Genomic DNA, 18,280 nt, shown 5'->3' on the forward strand with positions numbered 1-18,280 from the left:
GTGCTGCTGTGCATTTGTGGGAATCCTGCTCCTCATGAACTGTCTGATGCTATAGCACTTCTTACCCAATCCTCCCCACAGGGTACCTTTATCTGAGGATGTGGCTGTGTATTGGAACTGTGCATGCATTACAGTGCTGTGCCTGCAATATAGTGGGCTGTCACATTAAAGCCCACCCATAAAAGCTCTATCCATATCTCCAAATGAGAAATCAGGGCCTTTGAGTTCAGGCCAGGTGATTTTTCAAAACTCTTGAAATGTCCATTTGCACTAGCTTTAAGGTCAGGGAAGACGATCAACATGTGATTTGGCAAAATGGGAGGATGCCAAGAATGCTACTGCAAAGCACCACTGATCTTCAAGGGGACCTTGTCCTTGAATGACAGAAGAGGTCATAAAACCCAATGTGAAGTAAACCATGCAAGGACATTCCTGCTTGGCGATGCTAAGAGATTATAAAATTGTGTTCTCAGACATGGCTCTTAAATGATTTCTCATTGTGTACCTTGTTATTGTTATACTTTAGACAAAATATAAAGGAAAAGGTTTGTAGATAGAATTATGTAATAACAGGGGCTCAGTTTGTGAAGTGTACACCTTTCAAGCACAAGAACCTAAATTTGAGCACCGGAATCCATTTTTTTAAAAAGTGGGGTGTGTGGTACATGTTCACCATCTTAGCACTGGGAAGGCAGGGGTCAAAGGATCCCCGCAGCTCACCGGCCAGGCAGTCTTGCCTACTTGGCAAGTTCCTATTCGGTAAGAGACATAGTCTCAAAGGCAGTGGACATCATTTCTGGGGAGTGACAGCTCTTACCTACACACACACACACACACACACACACACACACACACACACACACACACACACACAGGAAGCCATTCTTGAAGACCTGCTTGGTACCAGGCTGTCATAGAGACTTTCTCTGTCTCTCTCCATCACTCTTTGCCCCATGGTTTGCCATGCCTCTGCCACATGCTTTCTCCACCATGACGTCTGTCCTCACTGTGGACTGGGATCACAGAACCAGGAACCATTGATCGAACTCTCTAGAACCATAAGCTGAAAGACATCTTTTCTCCCTTAAGTTACAGCAGATGCTTTGCCATAGTGACGAAAGGCTCATGCACCATTCTGTGTGTAAATTACCACCATACTTTGCAGATAAAAGACGAGGTGAATGATTGACTTCCGTCCCATAAGGGGTCAGCTGTGAACTACAAACTCCTCCAGGAGACACAGGCTCCATCCCCTGTCACCCTAGTGCAACAGCTCACTTGTTCCTTGTGAGAAGTGCTGGGCTCTCCAATGAGTCAGTGGCCAGAGCTGGTCTGCTCACAGCAATGGCAGCTCAGCCCCTTCTCCAATATAGGAGCCTCTTCTCAGGCAGACTAGACTTCTTCTAATTGGCTCACAGCCCCTGATTAGCTTCCTTGAGGCACAGACTTGAGACAGGGAAAATAAATGATTCCTTGACCTGGAATAGAGTTTCCTTTTGAAAGGAAGAAAAGGAAATCAGTAGGAGGGACATTCCACCTACTTCTCCCAGAGCCTCTGGGATCACCACCTGTGTCGTTTGCCACTGCAATTATTTGGGCTAACAAAACGGTAATATCCATCAATCCAGTTCGACTGCTCTGCCCTCAAACAGAAGCCGTCCCATTTATCAGAACGGAGGCCCTCCACTGTGTCTATAGTGTCATTAAACTATCAACAGGCGATCGCTAAGGCGAAGCAAAATAAAAAACAACTGTTAACTGAAAGGAAATAATTTTCCTTTTTTTCCCAAACATCCTGGCCAGCAGAGTCCTTTGTCTGGCTGTCAGCAGAGCCAACGTGGGCTGGGTCTCAGATCTTTGTGTTTCCATGCAGTATGTGTTTGAGAGGCCAACAGAAACACTTGCAATGCAATGGCTGAGCCCAGGTAAGCGGGTTTCTCTCTCAGCAGGGCAAGCTGCATGACGATAAAGAGGGGGAAATGTGTATGCATTTCTGTGATAAAGCAGGCTTAATGATTCCCGAGGGGAAGGAACCTGGGAGCCATGCAGTCGCAACTTAGGTTCAAAACGGATCCACGCAGGGCCAATTAACGTGCAAATATGTATGTGCTGAACCTGCACTCCATCCGTCATGTGCGCGTGGAAATTGGGCCATTTATCTGTTATATTATGTATGTGACATCTTAGTTTGGTTCTTACAGGCTGCTTGGGGACAAAGAGGCCATGTGCTCTGCAGCTAGCAGAGGGAATTTAAGATAAATTCTTCAGCTGTCGTCAACGGTGCAAGGCACAGAATTCAGTTGGAAGATAAAGCTTTTCCGTCGGCAGGGTTTTAATGTCTCTCCATGGCCCGTGTGGTGTCTTATTAAAACTGTGTGTGGTGAGGGAGGGTGGCATATGCCGTGAGGAGTTATTGGCACAGACAGCTTGCTGTCATGTTTCCTGAGTCCGGATTTAGCAAACGTTATTCACATATTCGCTGTCAATCTGCGGAGAGAACAGAGAGCTGGCGAAGCCATTCACACTCTCGTTCTGCGGGCTTGTAATTCTTTTTGTTTGCCCTTAACCCACGTCTCTGCCACAGGTAGAGTCTGTTCTGCTCAAATTACAACTGTTTGTCTGTATTTAAGCAAAAAATAAAAAATAAAAGCAAAAAGTGATTGGAGACAGAAATGGGCCTCACCCTCACCAATGCTGTTACTGAATCCATTGTTATTCACCTACAAGAACACAAGAACACGCTGTTTGTTCATAAATTTAAATCTCACATTAAATGATAGTGACCACTTGCTTTGATGAATTGCCATTAGAAATTCAATTAATAAAAGGTTACCTCCCTACAGTAGTGGAAAACAAATATGTTTTGGCTGCAAGAATGACAACTTAGACTTCAAAACAACAGTTAGGAAAACAGGAGACACTGTTTAAAATATGTGTTCTACCTGGGGAAGGGAAACTCAGCAGATGAGTGAATGAACTGTGTTTTCTCTGTGGTTTCAGCTGTGTTCAGGTACTCACACCCTTAATTCTCTCCATCCCTCTACTCTCTCCCAATCCCAGCCTCTACTTCCTGTAGGCCGACGCATGGACAGGTGTTTTTCTACCATACCCTCCTATACATGGTATCCTACCCAAAATCAGGGGAACAAATGACCTCAGAATGAATCTCTGAAACTGTAGCCAAAACAAATCATTCTTCCCTCATGTCTAGTATTTTGTCCACAGCCCTGAAAGGCTATTACCTTCCTTCACACCTCTTTTCTCACCTTCCCTCCCTCCCCTTCCTTCCCCCCAATCCTGCCTTCTTTCCTCTCTCTCCTCTTCTTCCCAGTCCTCCTTCCCTTCTCTCTGTTTCCCCCTACAGATTCATTGCCCTCGGTTCTGCAAATTACATACTAAAAGTACACCCACCTTAAACATAAAACCCATCCATTTTCCACATGGGAGTTAGCCATACAACATCCCCACCACCCAGAAAGGCCCCCCAGGGGTCCCCTTTAGTTTATCACTTGAGATGAGTGATGCCTGTTTTCTTGTGTATGCAAATGAAACAGGGTGCGTTCTTCCCCTGAGGTCAGGTGCTTTCTCACTCAGCATCCAGTTCTGTGATTCATAAGGCCATCTCACATAGCCAGGGCTGAATCTGGATGGCAGCCTTGCAGCCACTGCATCCTACACCATGATTTGCTTATGAACTAGCTAATGGCTCATTCCATTTCCAGCATGGAGCCATGAGGATAAAACCTCCAAGAATAGTCCTGCCTGCATCTGTTGGTGGATGGTAGCATGCATTTTCCGTAGCTCTGCTAGGATGCAGGCTTGTCAAGTCGTTCAACATCGCTTCAATCAGGACACAAAGTACTTCTGCCTTCCAACCAATACTTTTTAATCAAGGCTAGAGTGATAAACATCTTGCCACAGAAAGCTGCTAGGAAATGGAAAAGGGGAAACAGGAAACATACAAGGGTTTACTTTTATTATTAATATTGTTTATTTGTTTGTTTGTTTTCCATTAGCTGAATGTTTTAAGTTGTCCTCTGTGGCAAAAATGTGAGAGAATGCCTTAGGGAGGGGAAGGAAGGAAAAATGTCTAAGCAGCGGGCAGCTGTCCGTGGTGCTGACCACAGGAAGCTGGCTTGTGGTCTAGTGTTGAGAAGTGGCCCTTAATGAGTAACAAAGTAGGGAACTGAACAGGACGTGTGCTCCAAGCAGTAACCGAGGCTGGTTTACACATCAGGGCAATCAGAGTTCAGCACTGCACCCTGACAAACATGGCTGGGATTCATTCCTCCATTGAATGAGTCTTGGAAAGGTTGAGTGTTCCTTAGCCTCAGTTTACCTGTCGTGAAATGGACAACATTGTGATAGCAGCTAGAGCCCAAGATTTTTCTGAGTATTTTACAGCACAATAATGAAAACAATGGGAGCATCCCTGTAATACTGAGGACATGACAGGTATTTAATAGTGGAACTATGCATTGTGCTCCCTGCAAACTACCTGGGCAGTTACCACCGTCCTTTTCATGTGCTCAAAAGCCTCATGGGTGGAGGTGTCAGCAAGATGGCTCAGGTAGGAAAGGCACTGGCTGCCAAGTTTAGCAATCTGAGCTCTGTCCCTAGGCTCACATAGTGGGAGGAAGAAGTGACTCCCACAGAGTCGCTTCTGACCTCCACAACACATACACAAAATAAGTAGGACAATCAATCAATAAAATAATGTTTGAGTCTCTATGAGGGGTATATGGTTATTTGTATTCTTTAAATGAGGAAATAATGCTTTCCAATGTAACTTATTCAAGTGATTGGTTCCAGGGCTACTGGGAGACAGGAGTTATTAGGAACCAGGTGAGACTGGGACTCCTGGTCTCCACACCATCTCTGAAACTCTTGAGCCTTCCTGATGACCTCTGTGCAAATCCTTACCTCACTATTCATGTTCGGTACTGACCTGCACTGCTTATGTACCACACACCTTGTGAAACAACAAAGAACTGTCCTGCCCATCAGTGTAGATACTGGCGGATCCACTCCTGAGTGGCCCCCCATGTTTGTAGGGTCTCCCAGATCCCCCTCCATGAGCTTTATCCCACAACAACCACATGACAGAGCAGAGGAGGTACAGTTTTCTTTGAGGTAGTGAAAATGAGGAACAGATGGGCCCCCAAGATCCAGGTCACCAGATTTGATCTCCAGGTTGTGACTTGAGAATAAGAGAGGAGAGGCTCTGTGGATGCCCTCTTGAGATAGCCATGACACTATGGACAGTTTGCAGCCAGTGGACACTTTGCTGGAGACCCATGACCAACATCTACTAACATATTCTTCTCCTATGCTGTCAGCACCTGCCAAAATTCTCATCAGGCCCTGGAGGCTGGATGGGGGAAAGAAGGACTTTCCAAGGCAAGTAAGGAGACCAGCTTTGAAATCCCCACCACCATTCTAGGCTGCTCAGAGCCTGCTCTGTGGGCAAGGGGTCAGCCCAAGCCAGCACCACAGAAAACATGCCGCAGACAGCAAATCTAAACACCAGCCCCAGGGAGAAGAAGCACAGCCAGGAAGCTGAGTTCACTCCAAAGAAGGAACCCACTTCAAAATGTCCCCAAAGACAGCAAAGCCATGTTTCCTACCTCAACTTGGCCAGCAGCAGGACTCGCCAAAACCTGCACATTAAAGAAAAAAAGACATTAGTATCGATTCAACAAGAAGGTAATTGCATTAATTGTCTTTCTAAAGGAGCTGGCATCAATAATTTGTTATAACCAGAGGGGACTAGTGGACATCCCACAAGAGCACGTGCAGACACACATACACACACAGAGGCACAAACATAGACACAGATGCAGAGTTGCACACACATATACACTCTTACTTAGAGAGACACATAGGCATAGAAATATACCCACAGAGACACAAACATTCACACACAGGCACACACAAACACACATAAAGGTACACACACACACACACACACACACACACACTTCCACCAAGTGCAGCAGATTCATCTTCAAAGTCCTGTGAAAAGGTGAAGAGGATAATTAGTATTTTCAACACATTATAGCCAGCTTGCCAGGAGGCAAAAGGGGGAAGGCCACGTGCAAAGTCGCACAGTGAGGAGAAAATGAACACCAAGGAGCCAAAGGCATTGATGGCAATTTTTTCATTAATGACATTTTTTAAGGTATTTTGTTCCTTCAGTTCTCAGCCAGCCTTATGAGAGTTACAGTGCCAGCAACAACTACAGCCTGTGTTAGCAAAATGCTTCACAATATTGTGAAGTAAGGAGTCCTGGAAGGCTTTGTGCCAGATTCTTCGTGGTGTTTTTCCTCATTTAACCCCCAGAACAACTTTTATTATACCCTCTTCATAGATGAGAATACCAGGGCTTAGAAAACTTAGGTAACTTTCCCTGAGATCTGGAAGTTATTAAGTGGAGAGAATTAGATTTGATCCCAAGATAAAGGCACCTCAGCCTCCTACCCAGAAGCCCACAGTATATTGGAAGTTCAGATAGAGACACCAGCCACTGAGTTCACATTAGCTTTAGTGGAAGGATCCTCTTTCTAGGGGTTAGTAGGATTTCATATGATGTGTGTGTGCATGTGTGTGTGTGTGTGTGTGTGTGTGTGTGTGTGTGTGTGTGTGTGTGTGTGTGTATGCATGCATGCATGTGCATATGTGAAGAGGAGGACAGAAGAGGACATTGGACCCCCTGGAGCTGTAGTTACAGGCAATTTTGGGCTGCCATGTGGGCGCTGGGAATTGAACCTGGGTCTTCTGGAAGAGCAGCAAGTGCTCTTAACCATCTGATGTGGTTGATATATTGTTCACCCCAATAAATCTATCTGGGGTTCAGAGAACAGAACAGCCACTAGATAGACATAAAGGCCAGAAAATGGTGGCACTCACACCTTTAATCATTCCAGAGGCAGAGATCCATCCAGATCTCTGTGAGTTCAAAGCCACACTGGAAATAGCCAGGCAAGGTGACACATGCCTTTAATCCCAGGAAGTGATGGCAGGAAGCAGAAATGTATATAAGGCATGAGGACCAGCTTTTAGGCTTTTAACAGTTCAAGTGAGATCCATTCAGATGAAGACTCAGAGGCTTCCAGGTTGAGGAAAAAAGACCAGCTGAGGAATTGGCAAGGTGATGTTGGATGTGGCTTGTTCGGTTTCTCTGATCTTTCAATGTTCACCCCAATACCTGGCTCCGGATTTATTTTTATTAATAAGACCTTTTAAGATTCCTGTTACAATCTGAGCCATCTCTCCAGGTCCATGTTGTTTATGTTGTTGTGTTTGTATGAGTATGCACACGTATGTGTATGTCATGCATGTATGATCGCATATGTGAGCATGTGTGTGTGTTGAGGTCAAAGAACATTCTTAGCCTCATTCCTCAGGCACCATCCACCTCAGTTTTGGAGACAGGGTCTCTCAATGGGACCGAGGACTTGTCAACCAGCCTGGACCAGATAGACAAAAGGCCCCAGAGATCCATGTGCCTCCATCTCCTCTGAGCTTGAATTATAAGCACATGCCACCATACACAGTGTTTTTTTAGATGAGTTTTGGACATCAAATGCTCATAGTGAAAGCAGTTTATTGACTTAGTCACTTTCCCACTCCCAGGGATTTGTGTTTTCAAATCACTTCTACAAACTTTCTGCCTGCAATTTTCCTGGAGATTTGAGACTGAGTCAGACAATCTCAATGACATTTTCCTATCAGAAAATCAGACTACCAGCTGGTCCAGTGCTGCTTGTCTGTCATCCTGACTTATCAGAAAGTTGAGGTGGGAGAATGGCCTTCTTGGGCTACAAAGGGTGTTCAAGAGAAGTCTGGCAACTTATTGAGACCAAATAATAAAATGTGAAAAGAGGTTGGGGACATATCTCAGTGGAAGAACACTTGCTGAGCACAGGTAAGGCCATGATTTAATCTTTAATACAATGTGAGGATTTAAAATGAACAGTGCTAATAAGTTCAATGTACACTGAATTAAATTCTCCAAAATCATACATTGATGTCCTAATCCCTGTGTGAAGATACTTGGAAGTGAGACCTTAGGAAACGGCCACACTGATGAGAGGACATCACAGGGCAAGGTTTCTGGTGTCCATATAATAGAACACCAGAGGCTTTGCTTCCTGCCCACACCCACACCCTTACTAAGAAGGTCATATAAGGACACAGTGAAAAGGCAGCCACCTATAACTCCAAAGCTCTTGTGAGGTCTTGAACTTCCAGCCTACAGAACCACAAGACTCCACTACCTGTCTGTGTGTCTCTATAGAAGCTGACTTGAACATTGACTGGTACCAGCTCATAGCCGTGAATCCAGCAAAGGACTTAGGAAGCCATGGTCCCTGACTTAGCGGACCAGCCCCCCTGCAGCTTACTGTATCTCAGCCCACCCTAGCACTGTCTCACACGCACTCACCAGAAAGGCATCAGCCCTCCCAAGAGCCATCTGCCCCAAATGGGAGGGGAGCAGACATAGCTCCCACCCCACAGAGAATCTTTCATGTCTCATTATCTTCCCAAGCCAGAGTCTAGCCTTCAGGCTGACCTCACCCAACAGAGTTCATGAGCCATGGTCAAACACTTAATAGGCTGGGATCTATGAAAATCACCATGAGGAATAATGGTGGTCACAGACTAGAGCTATGTTATGCCTCCCTCCCTACACAGCTCTGGAAGAGTCTGGGATGCTGCAACCATCGCCACATCCCTAAAGTCCAAGGAGATCCCTCAGCTGCATAGCTGTGTGTGTGTGTGTGTGTGTGTGTGTGTGTGTGTGTGTGTGTGTGTGCATACACTTTTACTTTGCCTGTAGTCCCCCAAGAGCAGTAATGAGGGATAAATCTGACGTTCAGCAGCTGCAGGTTTCAGGCAGACTCAGCTCCTCTCTCCACACACAAACAAGGGCAGCGCAGTCCTCAGCCGACCCCTCTCACAAGCATGGGCAGCACAGTCCTCAGCCGACTTCTCTTGTTTCCTCTACTTCATCATCTAAGTGTGTTTCCTAACATTTTTGTGCATTTCTTGTTGCAAAATCTCTTGATCACCGCCCCCAATAGGCAACCCCGCTCTTCACAATTATTGCAAACACACACTAATATGGAGAAGCATGCATACAGTTCTTGTAACAAAGGTTAATATGATACTATCATGATCAAAACACTATAGAGGCTAAAATATAGGGTTACACATTCAGCTACCTATAAGGGAACAAGATGATCGAAGCAGCTGAACTTATGTGGAACTAGAGATTTCCTACCCTAACTAAAGCCATTTGCAGCAGCTTTTAACGGGCAACATGTGGCTCCAGACAAATAAAGCCTAAGTACCCTAGAAGTGGCTGTTGAACATTGAGTTTATGATCCAGTGTGCTTCCAACCTGCCACTACGGGGAGCATGTGGCCCAGGACAGCTGTGAATGTGACTTGACACAACTGTAAGCTTAAACATTCTGAAGTCTTCTCTTGGCGACTTCTCTTCATAACACTATTACATGATTCTCAATTGTAAACTTGGCTAGACCATAAAGTTGAATTGCAATGTCAAAATGCTAGACATGCTTGCAAGCCCAGTAAATAGGGATACATCTATACTTTAAAATATGATGCAACATCTCCACATGTGTATGTGTACACACCTACACAGACACATGTGCAACACACACACACACACACACACACACACACACACACACGCACACTAAAGGAAAGAAAGGTGCACTACACACTGCAGACATAAGACCGGAACAAATACTAACATAGCTAATGTCTATATACATTATCCATCCTCCCCCCATACAAGTGCAGGTGCCTATCTGAAAGGAGTCTGTAGGGTACACACCAAGATGACGAAAGGTTCATCTCTGAAGAACAGCCTGGAACTTTATTGGGACCTGGTGTGTTCCTGAAAGCGATGGAAATTTTTCCTTTCTCTCAGTCATTTGAAACTTTCCAACAGAGGATGTATTGGTTTATAAAGCTAAACTAACATTCAAAGCAATAAAGAAAACATAGCCTAACAATATTAGTAAAAGACCTTTTAGGAACCCTGGGGTTTCTTTTTTTAACCACAGAGGAGACAAATAAAAATGACTCTCACCTGATTCTATATAGCAGCACACTGTACAAAGTAAGGCACAAAGTCAGGGAGATGGTTCTGGCAATGAAATGATTGCTTGCAGTTATGGGGCCCTGGAATCCACATAAAATGTTAGGTGTGGTGTCATGCACTGACGATCTCCAGACAGGAGAAGTGGAGACAGATGGCCCTGGGACTTCCTGGCCATCTTGCCCAGCCTACTTGGAGAATTCTAGAGAAATCAGAGACCTTATCTTAACAAGCAAGGTGGATGACATCAGAAGAATGAGAGCTGAGATTGTCTTCTGGCCTCCACATGCATGGGCACCTGTGCATGCACTCATAAAAAAACAATGCACAGAGTAAAGCAGTACAGAGCTGTGGGGCTTGCGGCCAACTGGGAAGAAGCATGTTTTATTTATGACCTACGATTACACTTTGGATAAACATACTAAGAAACAAATGGCAAAATATGATAGATCTGGGTATTCATTTCCAACGCTCACAGCTCAGGGCTTACTCAGGAAGGTCCACCCACAGGTTGATGGCCTGTCTGTCCCCTGTGATGGCTGAGTGCAGACCGGACACACCAGAATGAGCCACAGAAGCCGGTGGGACGAGGGCTCTTTAAAGGATGGCAGGCTGCGGCCCCTGGCTTTGATCTTGTCCAAGGCAGCAGCCATCAGAGACTGTGCAGTGGGGGGCTGATCTGATTAGAGGCCTGCTGCTGGTGGGCCATTCTGCAGACCAGCACAGGGCACAGAAGGGACATGGGAAATTCCCAGCAGGACAAGAGGGAACGCTTTGTTCTGGCGTTTCTTTATTCCTTTAATCATTTCTCTTGCTTTCCCCCAGTTCCCGACTTGCCTTTGAAATCCCGACATAAAGGCTTTCCTCTCCCCTTGTGCTAAGAACTTGTTGTCCAGGGTTCCATTTCAACTCTCACCTCCAAAATGCACTGCCATATCCCATCCACAGACAGGGGATCCAAGACTAGGGACTGGAAGCCTTTACCTCACATGACACCAGGAGTGTCAGAAGCTGGAATGGAACCCAGCGCTGATGATGGAAGAGACTTCAGGGCAGACAGACATTTTGGTCCTAAAGATCCACAGCCACCAGGGCTAAGTCCACTGCTATTGAGGAAGCCAAGGTCCAACCAGTCACCTGGTCTCACTCCACATGTTTCCAAATGCTGTCTGGGGCCCTAGCAAGTCTCTCTGTCACCTGGACCCTCTGTGCTGACAGCCTGTGGCACCTGTCTGGAGGCCGTGCACTTGTGCCACCCAGGTCTCTTGGTCCCGCAGGACAGAAACTTGAAAGGATTGAAGCGTGGAGAAGAATGTGTTCACATGCTGGATGGAGCTCACTGTAAATAGTCCAGATAAGATCAAAGAGGCTTAATTACTTCTCTGGCAAGTGGAGGGACTGTGAGCTGAGCCCCAGCTTTCCACAATGAGAGATGCTGCTCTCTGCACAGCTTGGCCATACTCCAACCCGAAAAATAGACCTACACAAGCACCTCCCATTCCTTAATGGAACATTATTCCATCACCATCTTGTTGATGGATATGGAGGCTCTGCTATTGCCCCGCCCCCCATGCTCCAGCATTCACTTCTGGGTCCTATGGCTCACAAATGCTACTGCATGTGGCCTGCCAGGCAAGAAGACAGAATTATCACATCCCTTCTTAAGCCCTGGCATGCTGGGTCTTCAGATCTCTCTCCCCATCAGTAAATGTCACCACGGTGCTGAACAGGTAACCCTTTGCCTGTGAAGTCAGCATGTCACTTTAGCAGACCTTCCGGGTAAGGGCCCAGGAGGACATGATCGCTGGGACAGCATGGAAGTGATCTCTTCTGTTGATAATCATACAAATGAAAACGTTAAGTCGCCATGTCCTGGGGTCCGCTGGTAATCTCTGCTAGGCTGCCAGGCCGTCTGCAGCTTCAGAGATGCCTAACTCCAGCCCAGGCATGAATGTACAAGCATGGGGGTTTCCTGCTTGCCTGGTTTCTTCAGCTTGACTTTCTGATTTTGTTCTTGAAGGATGTCTCAGGTGGACTTAGAAGCCTGCAGCCACTCTCAGACCTGAGACTCCAGCCCTCTCCCATCTAGCTCAGGGTAGATGTCAAAGCTCATAAAGACTGCAAAGCCTGTCTTTTCCACCCACCGTGCCGGCCACGCTTCACCAGTGGGACTAACTGGGGGATGGTATGCTATTTTCCTTCATTCCCGGTGAGGATCTGTGAATTTCCAGAGGGTTCAAAGGAAGCCATAGAGGAGTTGGGTTTGAGATATGTGCCTAGTGTACCCAAGGGGATTAGCTTCAAGGTAATGTGACCTTGGTGTCAAGAGTTACTGGGTTACATCACCAGCCCTTGTCACCAGGAGAGTAAGACAGCCTCTTGATTCATTTTGAGATAACAGGAAATGTCTAGCTTCCTGTCTTTGCAAAGTCGCTGTGAATAAAGGAACCAGGCACCAGAAATGGGCTTTCTCCATGAACTTGAGTCAACTTTGCTTGAACGGGTTGAATCTCTGGGTGGTTGTCATTGGTGGAAACATCACCACTTGGTGCTCTGTAATGAAAAAAGTGGTGGGGCTTAAAATAGACTTAAGTTTGGTAGTAAGACAAGTGGAGCTCCCTCCAGTCAGGAGCTGGGTGACCTTGAAAAGTCCTCTAGAGCCTTGCTTTGGGAAGCATTTCCAATGGGAGTATTGTGAATAAGCAGCAGCACCCATCTAGCTTCCACTATGATCTAGTATCTGCTTGTGGCCCAGCATCTGCCTGTGGTCCAACATTCATCTATGGCACAACTGCATCCATGGCCCAGCTTCCACCTGCAGTGGTCACATTACCTGGTTCACCTTAACTGTCACCTTGGCATGTTTAGAATTTTCTAGAAAACCCTAGAACAGGTTTGTGAAGGTGTTTTTAGAAAGATTAAACTGAGGTAAGAAAACCTAAGCACAAGCAGCACCGTCCGCAGGCTAGAGTCCTGGACTGGATACAAAGGATGCTGAGTGGCAGCATCCTTTTCTCCCTGCTCCCCAGCCATGATGCCCTGTGACCAGCGGCTGCATACTCCTGCCTGTCACTATCACTTCTGCCCTCTGGGGAGCTGCACCCTCAAACTGTGAGCCAAAAATCAGTTCTCCTTCCTAAAATTGCCTTTGGAGGAGATTATGTCACAGCAACAAGAAAAGTGACTCATCCACATGGACACCCAGAACTCTGAGGAGGCTCAGAAGCCAAGGCCGGTTTCAGAGCTTGATTGTGTCAGTCTGGTTGTGCTATCGCTTTGGCCAGTGCAGGGACTCAAACCAGCCTCGCATTCTCTGGTGCACTGAGCATCAAGATCCATGTTCCTGACTCTTGTGTCCAGTCAGGCTCTAAGATGGACTTAACCAATGGATTCTAGGGGGAGGGGCACTGCTAGCTGGAAGACTGGCCAAGTCTACAAGTGTCACCTGGAGCACTCTCCGAATGTAAGACTAATTACCTCGGGGCAACCATCCTGGAGAAGCCACATCTGGGAAACGTGAAACCAGTCCCAGCTGAGTCTGAATTTCAGCCTTGCCTTCTGATGTCTTAGGTAGACCAGATGCCCTGGAGCGCCGATCTTTCAGTTGAATGTTACCAAGACACTCCATGAGAACTTGTGCCCAGCAAGCCTAATCCAGTCTTGTGGCCCACAAAATCTTGAATGTAATCAATAGTTAGTGGATTTGGAAGCACTTTATTACACAACAATAGACAAACATACAAAAGGTACTTAGCACTGCTAAGCCTATAATTTTAGACTTGGAAAATGGAAATTATAACATTTCACAAGATTGTTGTGAGAATTAAGCAAAATAATGCATCCAAAGTGCTTGGCACAGTCCCTGGTCCATGGTAAGCAGCAGGTTCTGTGAGCCAGAGAGCTCCTGAGCCCTCTGCGTGACCACACGCAATTACAATCACTTTTGTTTACTGCCACTCCTGGTCCTCAGAGCACCGGACCTGGTGTCCAGCTGGTAAAGTGCATGTAGACTGCCGTGGAGTTAAAAATACTCACCTTTATCAATCCTCACAGCCGGCAAGCTGAGCATCCTGCAGGAAAGGTGCTGCCCTTCCCTCTGCTTCCCCTCATTTGGAAATGGACACCAAATCCTATCTTGCTTTTCTGAATAGGTGTGGGGAGAACATGAAGCTTGGAATGAAGATAGAATGGCCAGCTCTGGGTTGGATGGCTTTGTGCAGTGCCTTTAATGAGCCCCTAACCTGGGCAACCAGAGTACCAACCCCCACTGCATTCCAGATCACCTACAGGATGCTTTTTCAAAGCCTGGAACACCTCCCACCTCTATTTTTTTATTACATGTGTATGTGCAAATGGTGTGCCTGCATATATATGTTTACATATGTGTGAGTGCCTGTGCCTGTGCAGGTGTGCATGCCCACCTGTATGGAGCCCAGAAATTGGCCTGGAAAGATGATTTGAACACTCTACCTTATTCATTGAGCCAGGCTTTCAATTGAACTCTGAGCTCATTGATTAAGCCAGCCAGCTCTCTCCAGGGATACCCTGTTCCTGCCTCCCAAGGACAGGGATTGGAGCAGGCCACCATGCCCACCCAATATTTAAGTGGGTCCTGGGGAATCAAACTCCTGTCTTTATGATTGTGGGGCAAGTGCTTTATTTATACAGACTGAATCATCTTCCCAGCTCCTCATTCTTCCATTTTTTACCCAGAATTGGTTCTAAATACTGTGTCACCAAAACTCACTCCAGATTTTTTAAAGTGTTAAAAAAGAAAAGGACCTGTTCATGGATGAGATTCATTACTCTACGTCCACCCCCACCCTAACCAAAGTCTGTAGTGCCAGGCAAATCCAATGAATACACATCTCTTAAAATTCCTCTTGAAAGTGCACAGCATCTTTCTTGACAACCCTCACTTGTCAGGAATGAAATACTTACTTGCGGTTACTTTGGAATCTTGGCAGCCTGCGAGCTCAGAACAGTTTGCTTATGGTGCTAAGCACACTTTGAATCTAGGGCACAGAGGATGGTGAGAGGTCAGGAGGTCACGGGGCTGAGAGTAAAAGCAAGACACTCTGGGGGCAGGGAATCAGGAAAGCCTCACAAAGCCCTGCCCTTGTCTTGCCCTTGAAACGGGTTTATCAGAAAGGTTAGAGTAGTCACAGCACTGGGTTGATGGGTATCTGCGTCTGAGCTGCCATGTCCCCATCAGTCACTCTGACACATGCTGGAAGACACTAGGGAGGCTGGAAACATGACTGATGCTTAATTACATGGAAGAGAGGGGGCTGGGCTTTTAAGAGAAGAGGATGCTGGTGCTCCCAAAGCCCCTTCCAGTGGTATCCCACCACCTCTGAAGAAAATAGCAAATAGGATTGTTCTCTTCTCTAAGGACCCCTTTGTTGGGAGTAGAATGCAAGGGTATTTATTTCTTTCCTATTTGAGTGGGATGTTTATGTGTATGATGGAGGAGATGTGTGTGGAGGTCAGAAGGCAGCTCTGGGCTTGGTTCTCATCTTCCAGCTTCTTGTGGGTTCTGGAGACTCAACTCCAGTCAACAGGCCTACATGGAAGTGCTTTTCCCACTGAGCCAACTCACCACCCAAGGTTTAAAGGCTCCTAAGAAAGTCCTGTTCGACAGTTCACTGGTGTGGGGGATACATTTTGTCACTCTGACAAAACACTGGAGGAAACAAGGAAAGAGAGATATATTTGGGCTCATGGTTATAGAGGTTCAGTCTATGGCCAGTGGGCTCCATCGCCTCTGGGACCACCTTGGTGAGGGAGAGCATCATGGGAAAAGAACATAAAGAGAAAACTGATGACATCATGTCAACTAGGAAGTAGAGAGAAATAGAGGGAGGATCTGGGAACAATATTCCTTTCAAAGGGATGAAACCTAATGACCTACTTCCATGGTAGGGCACTCCATCTCTTAATAAGTCATTCACCAACCAACTAATCTATGGGCTAATAAAAGAATGAAGCCAGTGCCAACACTCTGTTCTTTCCACTTGGCTCCACATCCTAGAAGGCTATTCACCTATGAACTTTTTGGCGGATTAACCCATTGCTAATATTAGCATCCCTATGATACAGTCATCTCTCAATCATTCAACCTCTCAGTCAAGCTAGGAACCAAGCCTTTAGCACACAAGCCTTTTGTGGGGGACACTTCATCTCAAACCACAACATCTGGCAATCTAGAAATAGAAGTAAATTTGCTTTAGAGTCCTCCTTAACCTGATATATATATTAAATGCAGATCAAGGTTTATGGGACAAAATGATATCTTTTAGTATGTATGCACGTGTGTAAATATGTGCCTATGTGATGGAAAAAGTAAATAGGAAAGCAAGCTAGGTGTCCAACAATAGGGGATTGGCTCAGTATCCTGATCCATTCCTGTCTCATGAATAACTAAAGTGATCCCAAGCAGAGACTGCGGCAACCTGAGCAAGGCTGCCACTCAGAGAACAGCTGAATATAAATGATCTCCACTACGTTAGAACAGGAGGATCAGAGATTCTGGAGAGATGGCTCAGTGGAGAGAGAGCTTCCTGTGCAAGCATGAGGACCCGAATCTTATCCCAAACACGCACATAAAATCCAGGTATGGTGCTGTGCATCTGTATTCCCAGCTCTATGGAGGCAGACACAGACAAATCCCAGAGGCCTGATGACCAGCCTGTCTGGAAGAAATGGTGAGCTCCAGGTTCAGTGAGAGACTCTGTCTCAAAAAATAAGGTGGAGAGCAATAGAGGAAGATACCTGAGGTTAACCTCTGGATTCCATATGTGCACACACAGGCAAAAGGCAACATGGGCATGTGTACATGTGTGTGTAACACACACACACACACACACACACACACACACACACACACACACACACACACACACACACACGAGGCAGCTGGGAGAGACCAGGAATGTTTGAAGGAAGCATAAAAATGTTGAATTCTTTGGAACATCCAATATCCGTTGGCTACTTTCTTCTGCCTGCACTGTGAGTCTTCTATAGTAAGCAATTGCAGAGGATATAATTGTCTAGACAGTGTCTAGCTCCTGCTGGTCCTTTCAGATCATCTACCCACTGTCCTAAAGTCCTCTGCCTCAGGAACTGGTGACCCCACAGCAAAGGCAAGCTGTGTGACTCCAACCAATATAAAGCAAAGAGACGAGAAAGGTAATGTGGTTTTTCTGCATTTCGTGTGTCAACCACTGTGCCCAGGGCTTTATTTACTCTCTAAGCCCTCAGAGCCCACCATGAGGGACTTTTCCCTCACAATGTTGTCAGTGCTACAGAAATTCATGCTCTGGGGCTTTCCCAGAGAGCACAGCATGCAATGTTCCTCAGCCTAACCTTGATCCTTTCTTCTTCACCATCAGTCACAGATGGACAAAAGTGGGATGTGCTACCTTCTCTATACCTGCCTCTCCCCTGCCCAGCCCTCCTGGTGTGGTCTGAATTGCTCTGAGATCCCTGCTGGAGTCCCCATGATCTTCCCTCTGGTCCCAGTGTCTAGAATCCCATAAACTGGGATGCTTTCTCTCCAGTCTAAAGGACTTGACTCATGCTACATGTCCACCCTGGAAGTGCTGTTACTCTGGGAGATGTGTAGGGCATAACATCTGGGCAGGAGTAGGGTGGGGTTGGAGTCAACACCTGGCCTGGAATGTGTGATGTCAAGGTGAAAGATGCTGGGCACCAGTTATAACCCAAACCTCTAACTGGGTAGAGGGAACGCTTCCCTTTTCAGCGATCCAATATCGCATCTCCAAATCCTTTCTGAGAAACCATCCCTCCCATGTGTTATAAGATCTCAGTGAGGAGGTGTGTGGAAATGGCTCATCACACCTTTGGGTCATAAGAAGAGTAAACCCATCAATGTTTTTTTCAGGGTTTACTGTTAATTTTTAATTGGGTGTGGCAACGTGTGCATGTGATTGCAGTTGCCCACAGAGGTCAGAAGAAGGCTGCTGATGCCCATTACCTAGATCTGAAGTTATGTGGGCTGCCTAATGTGAGTTCTGGGAAGCAAATTCTGGTCCTCTGCAGGAGCAGCAATTACTCTTAAGCACTAAGCATCTCTCCAGCCCTCAGATTCATCTTAATGCCCACTGCACTTTAGAATCACACA

The 18,280-nt window shown here is 46.3% G+C and overlaps 1 protein-coding gene across 1 annotated transcript in view; it reads right to left on the bottom strand.

Annotated features, from left to right (window-relative positions):
- Window positions 1–18,280, bottom strand: part of LOC143274513 (uncharacterized) — a 1,199,417-nt gene that overhangs the window by 736,294 nt on the left and 444,843 nt on the right. The window contains exon 3 of the mRNA XM_076577796.1: window positions 5,628–5,660. Within this exon, the coding sequence (XP_076433911.1) occupies window positions 5,628–5,660 (33 nt within the window). The remainder of the gene's footprint in view (window positions 1–5,627; window positions 5,661–18,280) is intronic.

The sequence above is a fragment of the Peromyscus maniculatus genome, chromosome 8 (assembly GCF_049852395.1).
Source record: "Peromyscus maniculatus bairdii isolate BWxNUB_F1_BW_parent chromosome 8, HU_Pman_BW_mat_3.1, whole genome shotgun sequence".
Classification (NCBI taxonomy): domain Eukaryota; kingdom Metazoa; phylum Chordata; class Mammalia; order Rodentia; family Cricetidae; genus Peromyscus; species Peromyscus maniculatus.